The sequence below is a fragment of the Neopsephotus bourkii genome, unplaced genomic scaffold (genome assembly GCF_033783945.1).
Source record: "Neopsephotus bourkii isolate Nb327-2 ecotype Australia unplaced genomic scaffold, CSIRO-AGI_Nbou_v1 NB_1396, whole genome shotgun sequence".
Taxonomy (NCBI): Eukaryota; Metazoa; Chordata; class Aves; order Psittaciformes; family Psittacidae; genus Neopsephotus; species Neopsephotus bourkii.
In genome coordinates this window covers 26,195-44,859 of record NW_026901874.1, presented here as the reverse complement: position 1 = coordinate 44,859, position 18,665 = coordinate 26,195, and the positions used below count along the sequence as shown (strand labels likewise).

At 55.0% G+C, this 18,665-nt stretch overlaps 1 protein-coding gene across 6 annotated transcripts; it reads left to right on the top strand.

The window, feature by feature from the left end:
- The first annotated feature begins 6,039 nt into the window (after window positions 1-6,039).
- On the top strand, window positions 6,040-18,287 carry LOC133220033 (protein NDRG4-like). Of its 6 annotated transcripts, XM_061367790.1 has the most exons (15): window positions 6,171-6,196; window positions 8,227-8,332; window positions 9,568-9,688; window positions 10,017-10,079; window positions 10,270-10,330; window positions 10,591-10,677; window positions 10,756-10,812; window positions 11,136-11,239; window positions 11,755-11,811; window positions 11,909-11,960; window positions 12,566-12,613; window positions 12,851-12,886; window positions 12,973-13,024; window positions 13,649-13,687; window positions 17,436-18,287. In XM_061367790.1, the coding sequence occupies exons 3-15, from the start codon at window positions 9,606-9,608 to the stop codon at window positions 17,588-17,590; spliced, it is 894 nt and encodes a 297-aa protein (XP_061223774.1). In that variant the 5' UTR covers window positions 6,171-6,196; window positions 8,227-8,332; window positions 9,568-9,605; the 3' UTR covers window positions 17,591-18,287. The 6 variants fall into 6 exon arrangements, with proteins under 6 accessions (XP_061223770.1, XP_061223769.1, XP_061223771.1 ...); XM_061367786.1 differs by lacking the exon at window positions 13,649-13,687 and having other exon boundaries at window positions 6,040-6,196; window positions 9,568-9,773; window positions 9,915-10,079; XM_061367785.1 differs by lacking the exon at window positions 17,436-18,287 and having other exon boundaries at window positions 6,040-6,196; window positions 9,568-9,773; window positions 9,915-10,079; window positions 13,649-14,051.
- Window positions 18,288-18,665: the final 378 nt, after the last annotated feature.

Below are 18,665 nucleotides of genomic sequence, written 5' to 3'. Positions count from 1 at the left end.
AGATTACAGAGGGTACCTGTGGATGTCTTCCATAGAGGCTCCCAAGCTGTCTCTTCCCATGTTCTGAAGTGCCCTTGCCAAGCAGAAAACACATAGAATAGGTGAGATGACTTGTGTTGGATGTCTTGGCTTGCCATATACCTCTATACATGAAGTAGCTGTAGAGCACCCAGCTCCAGTCATTGCCCACTCTGCTCCACTGTCCTGATCTCCCTGAGCAGCCAAATTCTGCTGCAGTTAAGTGCCTGTGCCTCTCACTGGCAGATCGCCTTCAGGGTTCATGGGGGTTTCCCAGGGCAGCTTGTGTACAGCAGGTTGCTGACTGCTTTACAGTATTGTGGTTTTCTCTGTCCTGTTGGCAGTAGTTGCTCACAAGCTTAGTTGTCTCCAGTCCAGCAGTTTTTTTCCTTCAATGTTACTATTTTTTGTTTACTGTTAATATCTTCACCCCTTTGCCCATTCGGATGGCAGGACATTGTTTATGTCTGGGAACCTGGGAAAACAGCTGCTGGGTTTCCTTAGCTCTCCAGAAGCTATGGCTCTGTGGGGCCTAAGCAATGGCTGTGGATGATTCTGGATCAGAAGCACCAGCTTGTATTACACATGATTTGTCTATTTTTAAATGGCAGTATAAAAAGCAGATTTATGAGATATCTCCCCAGAGCTGATCACAATTTTTTTAAGTTGCCTGGCTGGGTCCTTGTCATGATTTAAGCTATAAGCTCAGCCAGTAACTCAGAACCCCACAGCCGCTCACTCACTTCCCCCTTCTTCCCCCTGCTCCTGGAGGGATGGGGAGGAGAATGGAAAAAATGTAACTCCCATGGGTTGAGATAAGAATATTTCAGTAACTAAGTATAACACAAACCCTGTACTGCTACCACCACCAATAATAATGATAAGGGAAATAACAAGGGGAGAGAACATAAAACTAAAAAGGGAAGGGAAACCCCCCCCCAGTAAACCCGAGTGATGCTTAATACAATTGCTCACCACCCACTGACTGATACCCAGCCCAACCGGAGCAGCAACCTGGGCCTTCTGGGTGACTCCCCCTAGTTTATATGCTGGGCATGACGTGCTGTGGTATGGAATACCTCTTTGGCTAGTTTGGGTCAGGTGTCCTGTGTCTGCTTCCTCCCGGCTTCCCCTCCTCCCTGGCAGAGCATGAGACTGAAAAGCCCTTGATCGGAGTAAGCATTACTTAACACACCGATGTTTTTAGTTTTTGCTATCAGCACTGTTCTCAGGCTAAAGTCGAAACCACAGCACTGCACCAGCTACTAGGATGGAGAAAAATAACTGTTACTGCTAAACCCAGGACAGTCCTGTCTGAAAGTGATGGCTCTGTACTTGCAGGGATGATGCTGATCATCCTTAGAACTAAACTAGTTCTAGGGATGATCAGTTCCATCCTTGGAACTAGACTACATGTGTATGCTGCTGCCTGAGGACTGCAGCTTGTGTACAGGGCTAGTGCTTCTCTTCAGACCTGCTGTATTACTTGTCATCTGGTAGCACTCAAGCTATCCCACAGTCATCTGCTTTAAATGAGAGCTGCACTGCAGGGCTTTGCAGTCAACTGAGTGAAATTAAATCCGTGAAATTAAATGTTTTTTGCTAATTGGTTTCAAACCAATGAGATGCCTGTCCTTCAACCACCAACAGCTCTCTTGTTTTGTGTAGTCTGTGAGCATACCTGGTACTGCACCTTCCATTGCTCCAAAAGGGAAATTCCCTCAGGAAAGAAGGGGACAGAACCAGGCCTTCAGCAGTTTTGGGTTGGGTTTGCTGTTTTGATCTTAAAACACACTAACAAGTTTGCAGCTGAAGAAGAGATGGGCAAAAAAGGTGAGTGATGAAAGGTTGTTTCAGGATGTTCAGCCTGTTGGAAGTTGTGAGGACAGCAGGTTTTTTATTCAAATCTTCCACGCTACCTTTTGATGCAGCCCAGGATACGGTTGGCTTTCTAGGCTGCGAGCTCACACTGAAACTGGCTCATGTTCATTTTCTCACCGACCAACACCCCCAAGTCCTTCTCCGCAGGGCTGCTCTGAATCTCTTCTCTGCCCAGCCTGCAGCTGTGCCTGGGATTGCTCCGACCCAGGTGTAGGACCTTGCACTTGGCATGGTTAAACTTCATAAGGTTGGCATCAGCCCACCTCACAATCATGTCAAGGTCCCTCTGGATGGAAGAATATTGCACGTGCATGGGTGAGCACAGGTTCTGGTTTGGTGTGATCATCATGGAATCTTAGACTGGTTTGGGTTGGAAAGGACCTTAAGATCATCCAGTTCCAACCCCCTGCCATGGGCAGGGACACCTTCCACTAGATCAGGTTGCTCCAAGCCCTGTCCAACCTGGCCTTGAACACTGCCAGGGACGGGGCAGCCACAGCTTCTCTGGGCACCCTGTGCCAGTGCCTCAGCACCCTCACAGGGAAGAGCATCTTCCTAATATCTAACCTGAACTTCCCTTATTTAAGTTTAAATCCATTCCCCCTTGACCCATCGGTACAGTCCCTGATGAAGAGTCCCTCTCTGGCATCCTTGTAGGCCCCCTTCAGACACTGGCAGCTGCTCTAAGGTCTCCCCTTCAGGAGCCTTCTCTTCTCCAGGCTGACCCAGACCAGCTCTCTCAGCCTGGCTCCAGAGCAGAGCTGCTTCAGCCCTTGCAGTATCTCCATTGTCTCCTCTGGACTCGCTCCAGCAGCTCCACATCCCTCTTGTGCTGCTGCCCCAGAGCTGGATCAGGACTGCAGGGGGGGTCTCCCCAGAGTGCAGCAGAGGGGGAGAATCCCCTCCCTCGACCTGCTGCTCACACTTTGGGGTGCAGCCCAGCACATGGGGGGGGGGGCTCTGGGCTGCAAGTGCACACTGCCAGATGATATATGTTCATGCAGGTGTGTATGTTTGCACTGGCAGGTAGTGTGTGCGCACAGGTATTGTAGATGTGTGTGTGTGTGTGTGTACATATGTGGACATCGTGTCCCCCTGCAGCCAGCACTGCCCTGGGGAGTGGGTCCTCATGGTGTCAGGGGGTTTTGTGAGTTAGATGAGAGGAGGGAGGATGTCTCTGTCCCTAATGGCTACTTCTCTCCCCAGGACAACCCGGATGTTTTCTCCACAGAAGACACAGACTGGAAGGTAGGACCAGCCACGGGGGGTGCCCCCCCTGGGTCCCACAGGAGATGGCATTCTGAGGCTGGGGAAGGCTGCAGGGTGCTGAGTGAACCCAGGGGTGCTTCTGTCCCCCTTTTCCATGGGGACACAGTGCCTGGTCAGTGTCTGTACCTGGGGCTGCATATCCATTGCAGATGCCAGAAGGAGGGGATGGTATCAGGCATCTCTGTTCTGGCACTGGGTGTGGCTGTGGGCACTTGGCAAAGAGCCGGGGACAAAACCTCTTTAAAAGAGTCAATTTCTTCTCAGGAGGGCTAAGCTGCTTTTCAAGCCCCTCCACCATTGCCATGGCAATGGTTTCCTAGGCAACGCCAGCTCCTTGCTTACATAAGGATGTTTGAAAGCCTTTCTTTTTCAGAGGCTTTGGCATTGCCTCTTTTGGAGAGCAGGGCCCCTCTGCTCCCTGACTGGCACCTGCCCACCTTGTACTTCCATTTCACCTCTCTGTAGGAGCCCCACGACATGGCCTCAAGGCTTGTGTGGCTCAGCTTATGCCTGGCTCCCACTTTGGTGGGCTTAACTGTCACACCTCTGCCCAAGCTCATCCTGCACCAGGCTCCCCCTGCAGAGACCAGGGTACCAGTAGATGGGGAGAAAGGGCAGTGGGGCTGCCAGACCCCAGCTTGCTGCCTATCCCTCTCCCAGAGCATCCCCCCTTCCCAAGGGACACCAGTGACTGGCTTCAGGTTCTATGTTGCTGCTTTGCCAGTGGCTGGGACCACCAGGAGGGTGGGCTTGGATGGTGCTGTCTGAGCCCTGCCAGGTCTGGCACTGAAACAGCAGCACCTGCAAGGGTGAAATGAATCTGGATTTCATTCACCTTGGGAGAAGAGCAAGGGAGCACAGGTCCCTCTTGTCAGATCCAAAGTGATGCCCAGGCTTTTGGGGCCCACCTGCTCAGTCTCCATCATCCATGCAAGTACAGCCAGGTGGGGAGCAAGGACTTCCATCAGGTTGCTGGGCTGGTGGTTTGCAGAGTAGGACTTTTTTGGTGTCTCTCTTGGAGATATTATTAATTATTAAAATTATGAATTATTAAGTTTTTAAAAGACGGCAGTGGTGGAAAAGAAATAATACCATTCCTAGCAGCCCTAAAGCTGGGGAGATGCTGGGGCTGGGAGTGACAGTCTGTGTAGGTCTGGGCTGCTCCTTGCTCTGCTTGCTCAGGGTCCCTGTTGACAACTGGGGGGGAAATGAATCCTGGTGTCACTGATGTGAGGGTGAGGAGGGTGAAGAAAACACCATGGGCACCAGTATGGCTCTCACTCACCTGTGCTGGGGCAGGGCTTGGTTGGCATGCAGGGGATATTAAAGAGCAACGACTCTCCCAGGACAACCTTTGCATGCCAGTATTTCAGGGATTGGCCCACAGTGATGCTGACCCATGTCCCTGCTGGTGCCCATGTGGAGTGGGTCCAGACAGCAAATGCCCCAGCAATGCACCTCGGTACCTAAAGGATGACCTGAGCAAGGATCAAAGCAGCATTCCCAAACCAGCCAGGCCCTGAGCCCTCCTGCTTCACCTCCAAGAGCCTCAGGGTGGGATAGGATGAGCTCCCCAGGCTGTGCAGTGGCAACCTCCCCTTTTTCCCCTACTCCAGCACTTTTCCCTCACCTCTTTGGGGTATTTAATCCTGCCCCAGTTAAACTCTTGGCTGTCCCTCTGCTCCTCCCCAGAGCCATCACTGCTCCCTTGCCAAGATGCTCTTGCCTGGGGGGGGGGCTGTGGGGTGGAGCAGGGGTCCCCCATTCTCACACTAGCCACAGTAAAGCCCTTGGGGCTGCTGGAATAAGCCAGGTTGTTGGAATGCATGGGGCAGGAGCCTCTGCCCTGGGACCTGGGGGCCCTGGCCCTGCTGGAGTTCTGGGCCACCCGCCAGCAGATGGTCTCATAGCCAGTGGGGTGGCAATGACATTCAGTGCCATTCAAATGGAGTGAGCCTTGCTCAGCCCTCCCGTGTCCCTGCAACCCTTTTGCATTCACCTCAGCTTTTCCACCCCTTCTCCCTCTATTTTGCCACTGTCTGATTTTTTCTGCCTGCTCATGCCCCTCTGCATATCTTGCTTTTCCCTGAAGGCTGTGGCTGCTTGTGCTCTTTGGCTCCACAGGCAGCATGGTCTGAGGAAAGCAAGAATTCCACCTGAACCCATGAACAGCTTTGTACCTGTGCCAGGACCCCCTGGAAGATGGGCTTACCCCTCACATGGTCCTTCTTTAGCAGAGATGGATCTTGGGCTTGGCTCTGAGCTCCAGGCAGGACAAAGCAATGCAGAGGAAAACCTCTTTGGGGCAGGCAGGGTGGATGCCATCCCTCTGCCTTCCTGTCCATCCTTTCTTCAACATTCAGACCCCCTGACTTGTTTGCAGGACACCACGTTCGGTGGCTTCCCACCAGCTCTGGGTGATCAATTGCCCAGGTCAGGGAAAGGGCTCTCCCCAAGGAAAAGGGGCTCTGTTATTATACATCAGAGACTCCATGGGAACGAGCCTGCCGGTTGAAGCTGAGATCACGGGGCTTGAGCTGTGATTCCTGATGCATGTGCATTGCTGCAGGCTACAGGTCCAGCATGATTCTGCATGTTTGCATGTGGCTGGAGCCACACGTGTGTGCTGGGTGCCCAGGCACCCCAGCCTGTCCCGCTGTGCCTGAGAAGGGAAAATGGAGCAGGCTCTGCATGGCACCAGGCAGTTTTTCCTTCATAAACAAGGATATTTGGGGCTAACTGGAGCATGACTAATTCCGTTGGCAGCCAATGGCTGAGTGCTGGCTCCATCGCAGTGCTCCCGCAATAGAGCCCAACCTGTGTTCAGGGGGGAGGGAGGCAGAGGCAGGGCTTAGCACAGGGCTGGGGCTCTGCTATAAAGCCAGGCGAAGGGCTGAGCCAGTTCAGAGTTCTGCTTCACCCAGTCCACTGCACCACTGTGCCCCGCACCGGGACCCTGCTCTTGTTCCACTCTGCCTGAGCATCCTTGTCCTCCTAGTTCCTCACCGTGCCTGAGTGCTGGGATGGGGTAGGTACCACCGCTCCGTGTTTACTGCCCTCCCTTTGCCGAGTTCTGCCTCAAGTACCTCCCCTGCTCGTTGAGGCTGGACCTTTGTACCCAGCAGGGCTTGGAGTGGGGCAGGCAGGGGTTGGTGAGGGGGAACCTGCTGCTGGGGAGCTTTTGTTTCTTGCAGCCCCACTGATGCATATCTGATGTGCCACAGGCTTCAGGGACGCAGTGTCCTTGAGCATGTCCTCCCCGAGCCCAGCTGAGATGCTGCACCCAGGCTGAGTGTGGCTGCAGAGGCTGCTGATGGGGGGAGGGGTGGTACCTTGCCCCTTCCCCACCCCAGATCTGCAGAGGGAGAGGGTCTCCTGCTGTTTTGAAGCAATCTCTTGGATGCTTTTTGGTCTCTGCACTGATGGCAACAGACTGGTGCAGAGGCACCAGTAACTTACCTCAGCAGTAACTTAAGTGACCTGTACAGGGCTGGGTGTCTGAGTCACCTATGGGTGCTGTGACACTCCTCTTCCACCTCACCCTACTCCACTTCTTGCTAGGGCCATGGGTTGTCAGTGCTCTCCACTTCTTGCTGCCTGCATCCCCTACATCCTTATCTTCCCCCCCCCCGAGAGCATCCCTGCGGCAAAGGGCAGGGCTGTGGTACCCAGGAATACTGCAGAGGCTGCACCATGGGCAGGGATGTGCCTGGCTGGGGGGGGTGTGATGGGGGGGGGGGGGGGGGCTGGGGAAGGAGCTGCCACCTTGGGCATGTGATTTTGGGGTGGGAATGCAGCCTGAGCTGTTGGAGCTATGATGAGGACCATGGGCACAGGGATGGCAAAGAGGCAGCCCTGTGCCCAGGATCAGACTACATGGATGCCTCCTGCTCTGTGACCTTGGGCCAGGCCCTTCCTCTGCTTCAGTTTTCCCACCGTTGGTGCAGGGGGATGTCCCTGCTCATTACCTGCTGTCTGATACAGCCCTGGGGATTGGAGGGGCAGCTGTGGATGAGGGGTGGGGTTGGGTTGGGTTCCCTTTGGGGAGCAGAGTGTGGTCTCCACAGAGCTTTTGAGCTGCCCTCAGGCATTGCATCCCCCCCCAGACAATGGATCTCAGTGAGGGGAGGCACTGCAGTGAGGAGACCATGCCCTTAGGCAGTTCCTCCCACCTCAGGCCCATGTCCTTCAGAATCCTTGGCAGCACATAACCCACAGGAGCATCCACATACCTGCTCCCCTCCCACCAGCCCATCTGTGAGGCTGTCAGTTCCCACAGTGAGGATTGTGCCAGCATCCTCTGCCCACCCCATGATGTTCCTGTTCCCACCAGATCCTGGATTCAAGGTCACTGGCTGGCAGGGATGGGCATCCGGAGGGGACCTTGGTCCCTTGTCCCCAGGCAGCTTGCAGCCTCATTTTCCTTTGCTGGCTGGGGATGATGGCTGTGAGCCCTCCCAGCCAGGGAAACTGAGGCACAGGGCAGCCCTGGTCTCTGTATGGGGGCACAGCCATGTCAGACCGAGATGTTTTTAAGTTACTTTATCTGTGATTTGGGCATCAGGCTTCAGAGTTTCCCAGGGCAGTGTCTGGGGCCTGACCTCTGCCTGTTTGTCCCAGGCACAACGAATCCAGGCCAACTGGGCCACGCTGTCATCCCCACCCTGTTGCCAAACTCCCCCAGTCTCAGGCCCTTGAAGATCTCCTGTCCCATGCTGTGGTCTACCTGTCCTGTTCCATGATCCTTGTCTCCCAAGACATCTTGGATCATTCCATCCCATCCCAAACTTCTATCCCTTGATCCCATCCTGTGATCCTACCCCATGATTCACCATGATCCTAAATCACATTATCCTATCCCAAGTCCTCCCTTTCCTTCCTTGTGATTTGCCTCCCTTCTGCAACTGCAGGGATGCCCAAAGCTGGGTTTTTTCTTGTAATGGCTACTTCCCTTTCCCTTGTGCTCCCATGGGGTCCAGCTGCCTAGGGTGAGGGCTGGGGTGATGGAGCATGAGAGGATGTTTTGGGGGAAATGCATCACCCCATCTCTTCCATCAGGAACATGACATTGAGACCCCCTATGGACTGCTGCATGTGGTCATCCAGGGCTCTCCCAAGGGGAATCGCCCGGCCATCCTGACATACCACGATGTGGGCCTCAACCGTGAGTGCAGGTCCCTGAGCCATGGGGTGCAGGGGCAGAAGGGAGCAAGCTTGGGGCTGCAGTGGGTGCAGGATGTTAGCCTCCCATGGAGGGTCCCCAGGTTGCGTTGGGTGCCTCCAGGTATCTGATAGCACCAGGAGGGTTTGGATGCTCAGCACAGCCCAAAGCCCAGGCCAGGAGTGCTTGGACACCCTGCTGGCCACATCAGATGGGATGGGACATGAGGGATGCTGGATGGGTTTCTGCTGCTGCCTGCCCATTGGAATCCAGAGCATGCACCCTGTCGTGGGGTGTGAAGGAGATGGGGAAGAGTAGGGAAGGAGAGACCTGATCTGGGGATTCTGTGCTATCTGGTTTAGATGGAGATGAGGAACAATTTCTGGAAGTGTTCACAAACCATGTTGCTGAGTCCCTTAGTGACATGGGTTAGTGGTGGCCTTGGCAGTGCTGGGTAATCTTGGTGACCTTGAAGGTCTTTTCCAACCTGGTTGATTCTATGATTAGACCTGCAGCCCAGACCCTGGGCTGTATCCCTGAGCTGAGCCAAGCTGGGATGCCCAGTGCCCTGTGTGAGGAGGAGCTGAGGCTGAGTCACTACGAGTAGAAATGAACATTCTCACTTCCAGGGATGTACCATGTCAGTTGCAATGGCCCTTACAACCTGCCTCACCCCTATGTTTTAGGAGGGGTGTCCTGGCACAGATGCCATGGGGCAGAACCCCTCCAAGCTCTGACAATGGCTGTATCCCACTGCAATGGTGGTGGCCTGTCCACAGCAGCACCAGGGCTGTTTCTTTGACTGTTTCCAAGCAGGGAGATTTGCAACCATTTCTAAAATCCCATGTTTGATTGAGCCCATGCTGGAGATTTTGGATAGGGCTGATAATACCCCAGGCTACTGATCCTGCTGCCCAGGGTGATCCTGCAGCTCTGGGCTTTGAGTTCTCCAGTCCCATCCCTCCAAGCTGACAAGGCCAATCCCAAACTCCTCATTCTCCTGGCTGTGTCTGTCCATCTCCATGCTTCCCAGCACCAGTAGGGATGCAGGACTTGCTAACAGTGACTGTGGTCTCTGCTGTGGGGACAAGGAGCCTGGCGGGAAGGGGATGGGAGGGCTTTGGTGACATGTCATCTCCTGGTTGAAGGGCAGTGGGAGGCGTAGGTAACATTTCTGCATACTCTCCGGCCCCTGCGCCGGGGTGTTTAGTGTCTGATCCCTGCCTACCCTTTGACAGACAAGCTTTGCTTCAATACCTTCTTCAACTATGAGGACATGCAGGAGATCACGAAGCACTTTGTGGTGTGCCATGTGGATGCACTGGGCCAGCAGGCAGGAGCCTCGCAGTTCCCTCAGGGGTAGGTGCCAGATTCAGGGGCTCACTATGCCCACAGGGTGTCACCTCCCTGCCTGCTGGGATGTCACTTCCCTGGCCATGGGCATGTAACTTCTCTGTCACCTCCCTGCCCACTGGGATGTCACCACCCTGCCCATGGGCTGCTGCTGCCTGAGCAGTTGTGCCCTGCCTGCAGGTCTCTCTGACCCGTGTCAAAGCCTGTGGCAGACAAACAGGGTGGATTTCAGGTGGATGACAATTCCTTGCCCACTCCAGGCAGCCCTGATGCCCTGTCCCAGCATTCCTGCTCTGCATCCCATAACATCATCCTGTGCCCCCCTGTGCTGCAGGTACCAGTACCCATCCATGGACCAGCTGGCTGCCATGCTCCCCAGTGTGGTGCAGCACTTTGGGTAAGTCACCTCCCCTCTGCACTGCTGGTTGGGGGTGCTGGGCAGAGATGGGCAGAGGACAATGCTTTGGGGCTGGGGAGGTGTCCCAGTAAGCTGGCATCGTGCATGTGCCCTTGTGCTGCAGGTGGAGGGGTGCCCCAGGGAACCCATGCTGGAGCCCACTGGCCCCCCATACCTCTTCACTTTCCAGGTTCAAGTACGTGATCGGGATTGGTGTTGGGGCAGGAGCCTACGTGTTGGCCAAGTTTGCGGTGAGCTGGGGCTGGGCTGGGCTGGCCCTGAGTTACCTGTAGCTGCTGTCAGCCCAGGGCATGGGGAAGACCAGGATCTGACACCCCTGGGCAGGCTGTGACCCTGTGAAGGCTCCTGGAGGAATGGGGGCCCAGGATGACAATGTGGTCATGCTGGCCAGGTCTTGCCACAGGTCTCCCATTGCTCCCAGTGCAGTGGGCAGTGGTGCTGGTGGGGGCTGCCCTACCCCCCTGAGCACTGCCCCTCTTGCTTGCTGCAGCTCATCTTCCCCAACCTGGTTGAAGGACTGGTCCTCATGAACATTGACCCCAACGGCAAAGGCTGGATTGACTGGGCAGCTGCCAAGGTGGGCAGAGCCCTGACCCCGCTCCCTGGGGCAGGAGCCAGCTAAGTGGCACTGTAACTCCCTGTGCTCCCTCCACAGCTTTCTGGCCTCACCAGCACACTGCTGGATACTGTCCTCTCCCACCTCTTCAGCCAGGTAAGTGATCCCGATGCATCCTGATGGTCACCAGCTTCTCATCCTGCATCCCTGTGGGCTGTGCCTTGCCATGTGGCATTGGACCTGCCCTATATCCACAGGGATGAGGTTAGTCAAGCCCTGCCTGATCTGGGGCTTAGCCTTCACAAGTGTGTGACTCATGCCCACATCCTTCCTGGGAATGATGCCTGCAGCTCCACTGTGCCCAGCTGCATGGCCCAGCATCTTCCCTCTCTGGCACAGCATAGGCAGGTTGGGGGGGAGTGTGGTGTCTGCATGGCATCAGGCAGTGCCTGCCCTGATCCCCACCCCTGCTGGCACAGGAAGAGCTCATGAACAACACAGAGCTGGTGCAGAGCTACCGGCAGCAGATCAGCAGCATGGTGAACCAGTTCAACCTCCAGCTCTTCCTCAACATGTACAACAGGTGAGTGTCTGGGCTTCCCATCTGCGCCAGGCTGCAGTGCTGGTGGGACACCTGGCTTCGTTGAGTGCTGCCATCACCCTCCGGCACAGGCAGCAGTGTAGAGCTTGCTGCTGGTGCTGGCCAGGGATGCAGAGCCTTGCTATGTCCCAGAGCCTGCATGTCCCCTGTTTCCTGCACTGGGTGCTAGCACAGAGAAGGGGACAGAGATGCTGTCCCATCATGCAGGGGGTTGGGAGCCTTGTTACTGCACTGGGTGCTAGCACAGAGAAGGGGACAGAGATGCTGTCCCGTCATGCAGGGGGTTGGGAGCCTTGTTATTGCACTGGGTGCTGCACCCTACTTGGGTCATGGCAGAGATGGATGTGGGGTTCTCCATCCACAGCATGCTGGGGCAGTGGGGCTGGGCGCTGCTTCCCAGAGCTGGCAGTGCTATGAAGCATAGCAGCTCTTGTGCTATGGCATCAGTGGCAGCACTGGCCCGTAGGGTCACACTCACCCTCTTTCTCCTCCATCAGCCGCAGGGATCTGGACATAAACCAGCCTGGGACTGTGCCCAACGCCAAGACACTGCGGTAGGAGTTGCACCAGAATGGTATAGGGTTGGTCCCAGGGCAGTGGAGTCCTCCCAGGCCAAACCCTGACTGTGCCTTTTCCTCCTCTCACTTCCAGCTGCCCTGTGATGCTGGTGGTTGGAGACAATGCGCCTGCTGAAGAAGGGGTGGTGAGTGATGGGGTAGTGCCTGCGGAGTGGTAGTGCCCATCACTACATGGGCACACACACATATGGCTGCTCAGATATACGTGAGCACCCATGTGCAGGAGCGTGCTCATGTACCAACCTACCTGCTCATGTGTACATGTGCATGGTGACACACCTGTAAATCTCCCCTTCCTCTTATGCCCAGATGCACACAGTGTGCACACTCGGATGTGCTGGCACACAGGCACCCTCCCTGCTTGGCCACATGCACTCAAAGAGCTGCTGGCACACACGTGTCGTCCATGCTTGCACAATCAATCAGCCTCAGGTATTGTGCAGGTGACCACACTTGCATGTAATGTGTAAGTACATGCACAACCCCCTCCAGCATGTGTGTCTCTGTGCATACACACATGCTTGTACATATGTGTGACACACAGGATGCCTGGCAGGAGAAAGGTCCCCTCAGTCCCATGTGTGCAGGTTCAGGGATTGCCTTCCTGTCTCCACCTGGCTGGGGGTGGGATGTGCCACTGAAGTGCCATGGGCCAGTGGCACTACCCATGTGCAACTTCTGCCCAGCTCAGGGCATCCCAGGGTGCTATTATCACCCCTCTTGCCTGCAGGTGGAGTGTAACTCCAAGCTGGACCCCACCAATACCACCTTCCTGAAGGTAGGCCAGTGGCAGAGGCAGCCAGGAGGTCCCTGCTGCCCATCAAGTGCCCATTCCCCTCATCCCCAGGGTTGCAGGGTGTCCCTATCTCCCCATTCTAGGTCCATCCTGGCCATGGATGGTCCATCTTGGCCATGAGAAGAGCAGGGTGGCCCCAGCAGTGTCACCCTGGGTACCAGGGGACAGGGTGGGTGGCGAAGGCTCCCTCCCAGACTAAACAGGACCTTGTCTCTGCAGATGGCTGACTCCGGTGGGCTGCCCCAGGTCACACAGGTGAGCCCTCACAGTGTCCCCAGATTGGGTATACTGGGCCTGAGACATGCCTTGGTGCTGTCCCTCACCTCTGCTCTCTCCCACAGCCCGGCAAGCTGACTGAGGCCTTCAAGTACTTCCTCCAGGGCATGGGCTACAGTGAGTACTGGGCTGGGCATGGGGCTGACATGTGTCTGCATGTGCACATGCGTGTGTGCTCATGTGTGTGTGTGTGCTGACCTGGCTGCAGGAGAGGAGCCTGGTACCCTGGTGTACCCATCCTGAGGGAGAGCTGCATGTGTGTCTGTGGTGTATTTATCCTTGTCTTTGGGGGGGGGGGGGAATGGGGTGGGGTGTGAGCAGGCTCCACATGCACACAGATGTGTGTACAAGGGCTCTGTGTGTACATGTGTGTGTGGACAGCATGTCTGTGCATGTGTGCACACATACCTGTATGTGAGCGTGCACAAGCAGGGACTTTGTGTGCATGCACAGACACACAGAATCCATGTGCACAAGTCTGTTCACATAGGTGTGTGTAGGTCCATGAGGACATGTGTGTATGCATGTGTATGTGCAGGTCTGTGTGCACACTTGTGCGTGCATATGCGTGAAGGTCCATGTATACATATGTGTGTGAAAGTCTGTATGCACATGTGCAGGTCCATGTGCATGCACATGTGGGGCTGGGGGGGTGGAGGTGTCCTGGCCCCGCAGAGCAGCCAGCCTGGCTGATGGCGTCTCTCTGCCCTCCCTGCCCCTGTTACACCCCACTGCTGCCAGTTGCCCACCTGAAGGGTCAGCGGCTAAGTGGAGGCTCAGGTACTGCTCAGTGCCTGCTGCTGCATGGTGCTGCCCAGCCTGTGCCCTTGAGCTGCCTGAGCACCTTTGGGAGCAGCCTGGGTGCTGAAATGGCCCTTCCCAGCCAGATGTCCTATCTTGCTCCGCTTTGCCTGAGATGAGCCCCCTGACCCATGGCTGAGGGCTGAGAAATGAGATTCAGAGAAATCCCCCACCAAGTGGGCAAGTCTTGGCAGTGCCCACTGTGCATCCTGGATGGAGGAGGGTTGGCACCATCTCTGTACACCCTGGTGAGCCCAAAGCACTCCCATCCTGGCTCACTCCTTGCCTGAAGCATGGTGAACAGGGTCCCCACTGCATCATGCCCAGTGGTCACATTCCCAGGATATGTATTCCTGCAGCAGGTGGCTGAGCTGCAGGAAGCTATTAATAGGCTACAAGATGTCAGGGTAGCTGAGAGGAAGCAGGAATGCTTGCTCCCTGCCCAAACTGTGCAGAGTCCTCAAGCTTCCCCTGTAGCTCATGGAGGAAAGAAGGAGGTTGTTAACCCTCAAAGCTGGGAATTGGTGACAAAAAAAAACACAACAACAAAAAAAGGAGGAAAAGGACAATTAAAAGCAAGGGACTTCCTCCTAATCCTGTTGCCCCCACACAGAACCGCTTTGCTGTCCTGCAGGGGGCTCATGAGGAAATGCACTTCTGCCAGAAACATCCGGCTGATTCACTAGTAAAGAAGATTTCTACTGGTGCTGCCAGGAAAAAGCGACGGGTCGTAGTAGTAGGGGATTCTACTTTGAAAGGGACAGAAGCACTTATCTGTCGGCCTGACTCGGTCTCAAGGGAAGTGTGTTGCCTACCAGGGGCACGGATCAGGGATGTGGCAGAGAGGCTGCCTGCTCTGGTAAGCCCCATGGACTATTACCCACTTCTGGTGATACATGTGGGTGCTAGGGATACAGATAGTAGTAGCCTGGGGAACATAAAGAAGGACTACAGAGCCCTGGGAGAGGTGGTTAAGGGCTCTGGAGCTCAGATAGTCTTTTCGTCTATTCTTCAGGATACAGGGGAGGACCTAAAAAAATCTAGGAGGATTAGCCAGATTAATAAATGGTTAAAAGGGTGGTGTCACAGTCAGGGGTTTGGGTGTCTTGAACACGGGACCCAAGTTTGTAGGCCAGGTCTAGCGGGGGCTGGTGGAGCTGGTCTGATAAAGAAGGGGAAGAGCAGTTTTGGTAGGAGGCTTGCCAGACTGGTCAAGGAGGCTTTAAACTAGATGTGTTGGTGTCGTGGTTTAAACCCTGCCAGACAGTTTGTGCACTTACTCCCAGTGAGTGGTGCCAGGCTGGAAGCAATCGAGGCCCACGTTAGTGTCCCCCCCCTTCCCCAGGGGCTGCCCCCCCTTCCCCACTCCCAGAGGGATGGGGAGGACAATCGAAAGAATGCAACTCCCACGGGCTGAGATAAGAACAGTCTAGCAACTAATGTACAATACGAATCACCACCGCTACCACCAACGACAACAATGATAAGAGAAAATAGCAAAGGAAAGGAGTACAATACCACGCGCCGAACCACCAGTCCGACCCGGCCGACCCCCTGTCCTTCCGGGTACCTCCCAGTTCCCCCCTGGGCATGACGTGCTGTGGTATGGAATACCTCTTTGGTCAGTTTGGGTCAGGTGTCCTGTCTCTGCTTCCTCCCGGCTTCCCCTCCTCCCTGGCAGAGCATGAGGCTCACAAAGTCCTTGGCCAAACCAAAACATCATTTTTATCAGCTTTGTTCCCAGCCCGAAAGTCAAAACACAGCACTGCACCAGCTACCAAGAAGGAGAAAAAATGACTGCTGCTGCTAAACCCAGGACAGCTGGGGGAGGGGGGCATCATTCCATCCCAACACACCCAGTCAGTTGCCAGCACCTATAATAAATGCTCGGAGCAATGCAGAGATGTTCTGGCTGCTCCTGCCAATGAGCTGGCTTCATTTGGAGCTCGGCTCAGATGCCTCTATACAAATGCCCGTAGCATGGGGAACAAACAAGAGGGATTAGAGATGTGTGCTTGTCTACGGGGGTATGATATTATAGGCATCACAGAAACATGGTGGGATGGCTCCTATGACTGGAGTGTTGGAATGGAAGGTTACAGACTCTTTAGAAAAGGCAGTCCTGGCAGGCGCGGAGGGGGAGTTGCCCTTTATGTTAGGAATAGGCTGGAGAGTATGGAACTCTGTCTGGGGACTGGTAAGCAGCACATGAAAAACAACAAGGTGCTTGGTGACAGCCAGCATGGCTTCACCAAGGGGAAATCCTGCCTGACCAATTTTGTGGCCTTCTATAATGGGGCTACAGAACTGATAGACAGCGGTACAGCAGTTGATATCATCTACCTGGATTTGTGTAAAGCGTTCGACACTGTCCCACATGACATTCTTGTCTCTAAATTGGAGAGACATCAATTTGATGAATGGACCACTCGGTGGATAAAGAGCTGTCTGGATGGCCACGCACAAAGAGTTGTGGTCAATTGCTCAACGTCCGCCTAGAGACCTGTAACGAGTGGTGTCTCTCAGGGATCGGTGTTGGGACCGGTCTTGTTTAACATCTTCGTCGCTGACATGGACAGTGGGATTGAGTGCGCCCTCAGCAAGTTTGCTGATGACACCAAGCTGTGTGGTTCAGTTGATACGCTGGAGGGAAGGAATGCCATCCAGAGGGACCTTGACACGCTTGTGAGGTGGGCTGATGCCAACCTCATGAAGTTTAACCATGCCAAGTGCAAGGTCCTACACCTGGGTCGGAGCAATCCCAGGCACAGCTACAGGCTGGGCAGAGAAGAGATTCAGAGCAGCCCTGCGGAGAAGGACTTGGGGGTGCTGGTCGATGAGAAAATGAACATGAGCGGCTGCAGTGTGCAATTGCAGCCCAGAAAGCCAACCGTATCCTGGGCTGCATCAAAAGGAGTGTGACCAGCAGGTCGAAGGAGGTGATCCTGCCCCTTTGCTCTCGTGAGACCTCACTTGGAGTATTGTGTGCAGTTCTGGTGTCCTCAACATAAAAAGGACATGGATCTGTTGGAACAAGTCCAGAGGAGGGCCACGAGGATGATCAGGGGACTGGAGCACCTCCCATATGAAGAGAGGCTGAGAAAGTTGGGACTGTTCAGCCTGGAGAAGAGAAGGCTGCGTGGAGACCTCATAACAGCCTTCCAGTATCTGAAGGGGGCATATAGGGTTGCTGGGGATGGACTCTTTATTAGGGACTGTAGTGATAGGACAAGAGGTAATGGGTTAAAACTTAAACAGGGGAAGTTTAGATTGGATATAAGGAGGAAATTCTTTCCTGTTAGGGTGGTGAGGCACTGGAATAGGTTGCCCAGGGAGGTTGTGAATGCTCCATCCCTGGCAGTGTTCAAGGCCAGGTTGGACAAGGCCTTGGGTAATATGGTTTAGAGCGAGGTGTCCCTGCCCATGGCAGGGGGATTGGAACTTGATGATCTTAAGGTCCTTTCCAACCCTAACCATTCCATGATTCTATGATTCAATGTTCCCAGTGTGCAACTTGTCCAGGGGCCGCTGTCCCTGCCCTGCTGTCCTTTGCCAGCCTGGAGCTTGCTCATGTTGTCACAACACTGCATGCTTCAAGCTAGTGCCCAGTGTCATTTGCCTCAGGGAGGGAGACCTGTGGCTTTTCTTGTTTGAGTCACTGTTGGCTCAGATCCTGCTGGATTTTCAGAGGAAACTGAGCAGCCCATTCATGTCTGTGCCCATGCAGTGCCATCTGCCAGTATGACCCAGCTGGCACACTCCCGCATAGCCTCCCTCACTAGCACCAGCTCTGTGGATGGCACCTGTCCGCATGCCTGTACCCACTCAGAGGGCACCGAGACCATGGGGCAGATCAACCACACCATGGAGATATCGTGCTGAGGTCTACGCCTGCCACTGACGTCTTCTCCAGAGCCATCTCCCACCCATCATCATCACACCAGCACCTGCCTGCCCTGTCAACATCCTCCACCAGGGCCCTCACTCCTTCAGGGTCAATTTGTCTTCTTGGCCATTGGCCCTTGTCTGGTATCAGAGGAGAGGGGCATTGCATCCCAGCCTTCAACTCCTGGCTCCGTCCAGCGGTCACCATGGTTCTACATCAGTCCTCAACCTTCCCAGCATCGGCCTGGCTCTGGCTTTGGAGGGTAGGTGGTGGTGGGGACAGAATGGAGGGAGCAGGGTGAGGTGGGGATAGGATGATGGGATGGGACAGGACAGCAGGACATGGAAGGCGCAGGAGGTAGGTTGTTGCCCAGGTATCAACCGACATCTGGCCAAGCCAGAAGGAAGACAGGGAACAGTGCTCACTGGGGGAGGTCCCTGGGCCCTTCCCGGTGATGCAGCTCCCTTTCTCCCAACCAGTCCTCCCTGAGGAGAGCTGGTACAGGATCCCCAGCACACCCAGGACCTGCTGCACTGGAGCTGGCCCAGCATTGTGAGAAATCACATCCCAAACTGTCCCCATGCCCTGGTCATGTACCCTGAAGGTTGCCCTGGAGCAGTGGGCTCAGCCCTGCTCCAGAAGCCATTGGGGCAGGAAGGTATCATGTGGGGGAGGGTCCCCCATCTCTGCTCTTGCACATTGTCCTGGGTTTAGCAGTAGCAGTCATTTTTTCTCTTTCTTGGTAACTGGTGCAGTGCTGTGTTTTGACTTTGTTGGCACTTCCTTGGTTGGGGGTAAAGGGGAGCTGTATGTTCTGACTTGCTTAGTCCCTGGCCACTGGGTTTAATATGTGACATGGCAAATCCCCCTCCAGTTTCACCACAGCCTGTGGGTGTAACTGCAAGAAGCCAAGAGCAATGAGACACTCCCACCCCCCTCTGCAATGCTGGGGACCCCTCAGCACTCTCTGCCCTGCAGGGTGCATCACTGTAAGATTCTGTTAGTGTGGGGTGACCTGGATGTGGAGAGCTTGCCAGTGGCTGGCTTTGCCCACAGAGCTGGCCACTCATC

What these genes read in the sequence shown, in the direction of transcription:
- LOC133220033 (XM_061367785.1), top strand. An exon ending in ACGTGTTGGCCAAGTTTGCG is followed by an intron (nt 10,331 to 10,590) that starts GTGAGCTGGGGC and finishes TGCTTGCTGCAG; the next exon opens with CTCATCTTCCCCAACCTGGT. An exon ending in CCTCCAGGGCATGGGCTACA is followed by an intron (nt 13,025 to 13,648) that starts GTGAGTACTGGG and finishes CACTGCTGCCAG; the next exon opens with TTGCCCACCTGAAGGGTCAG.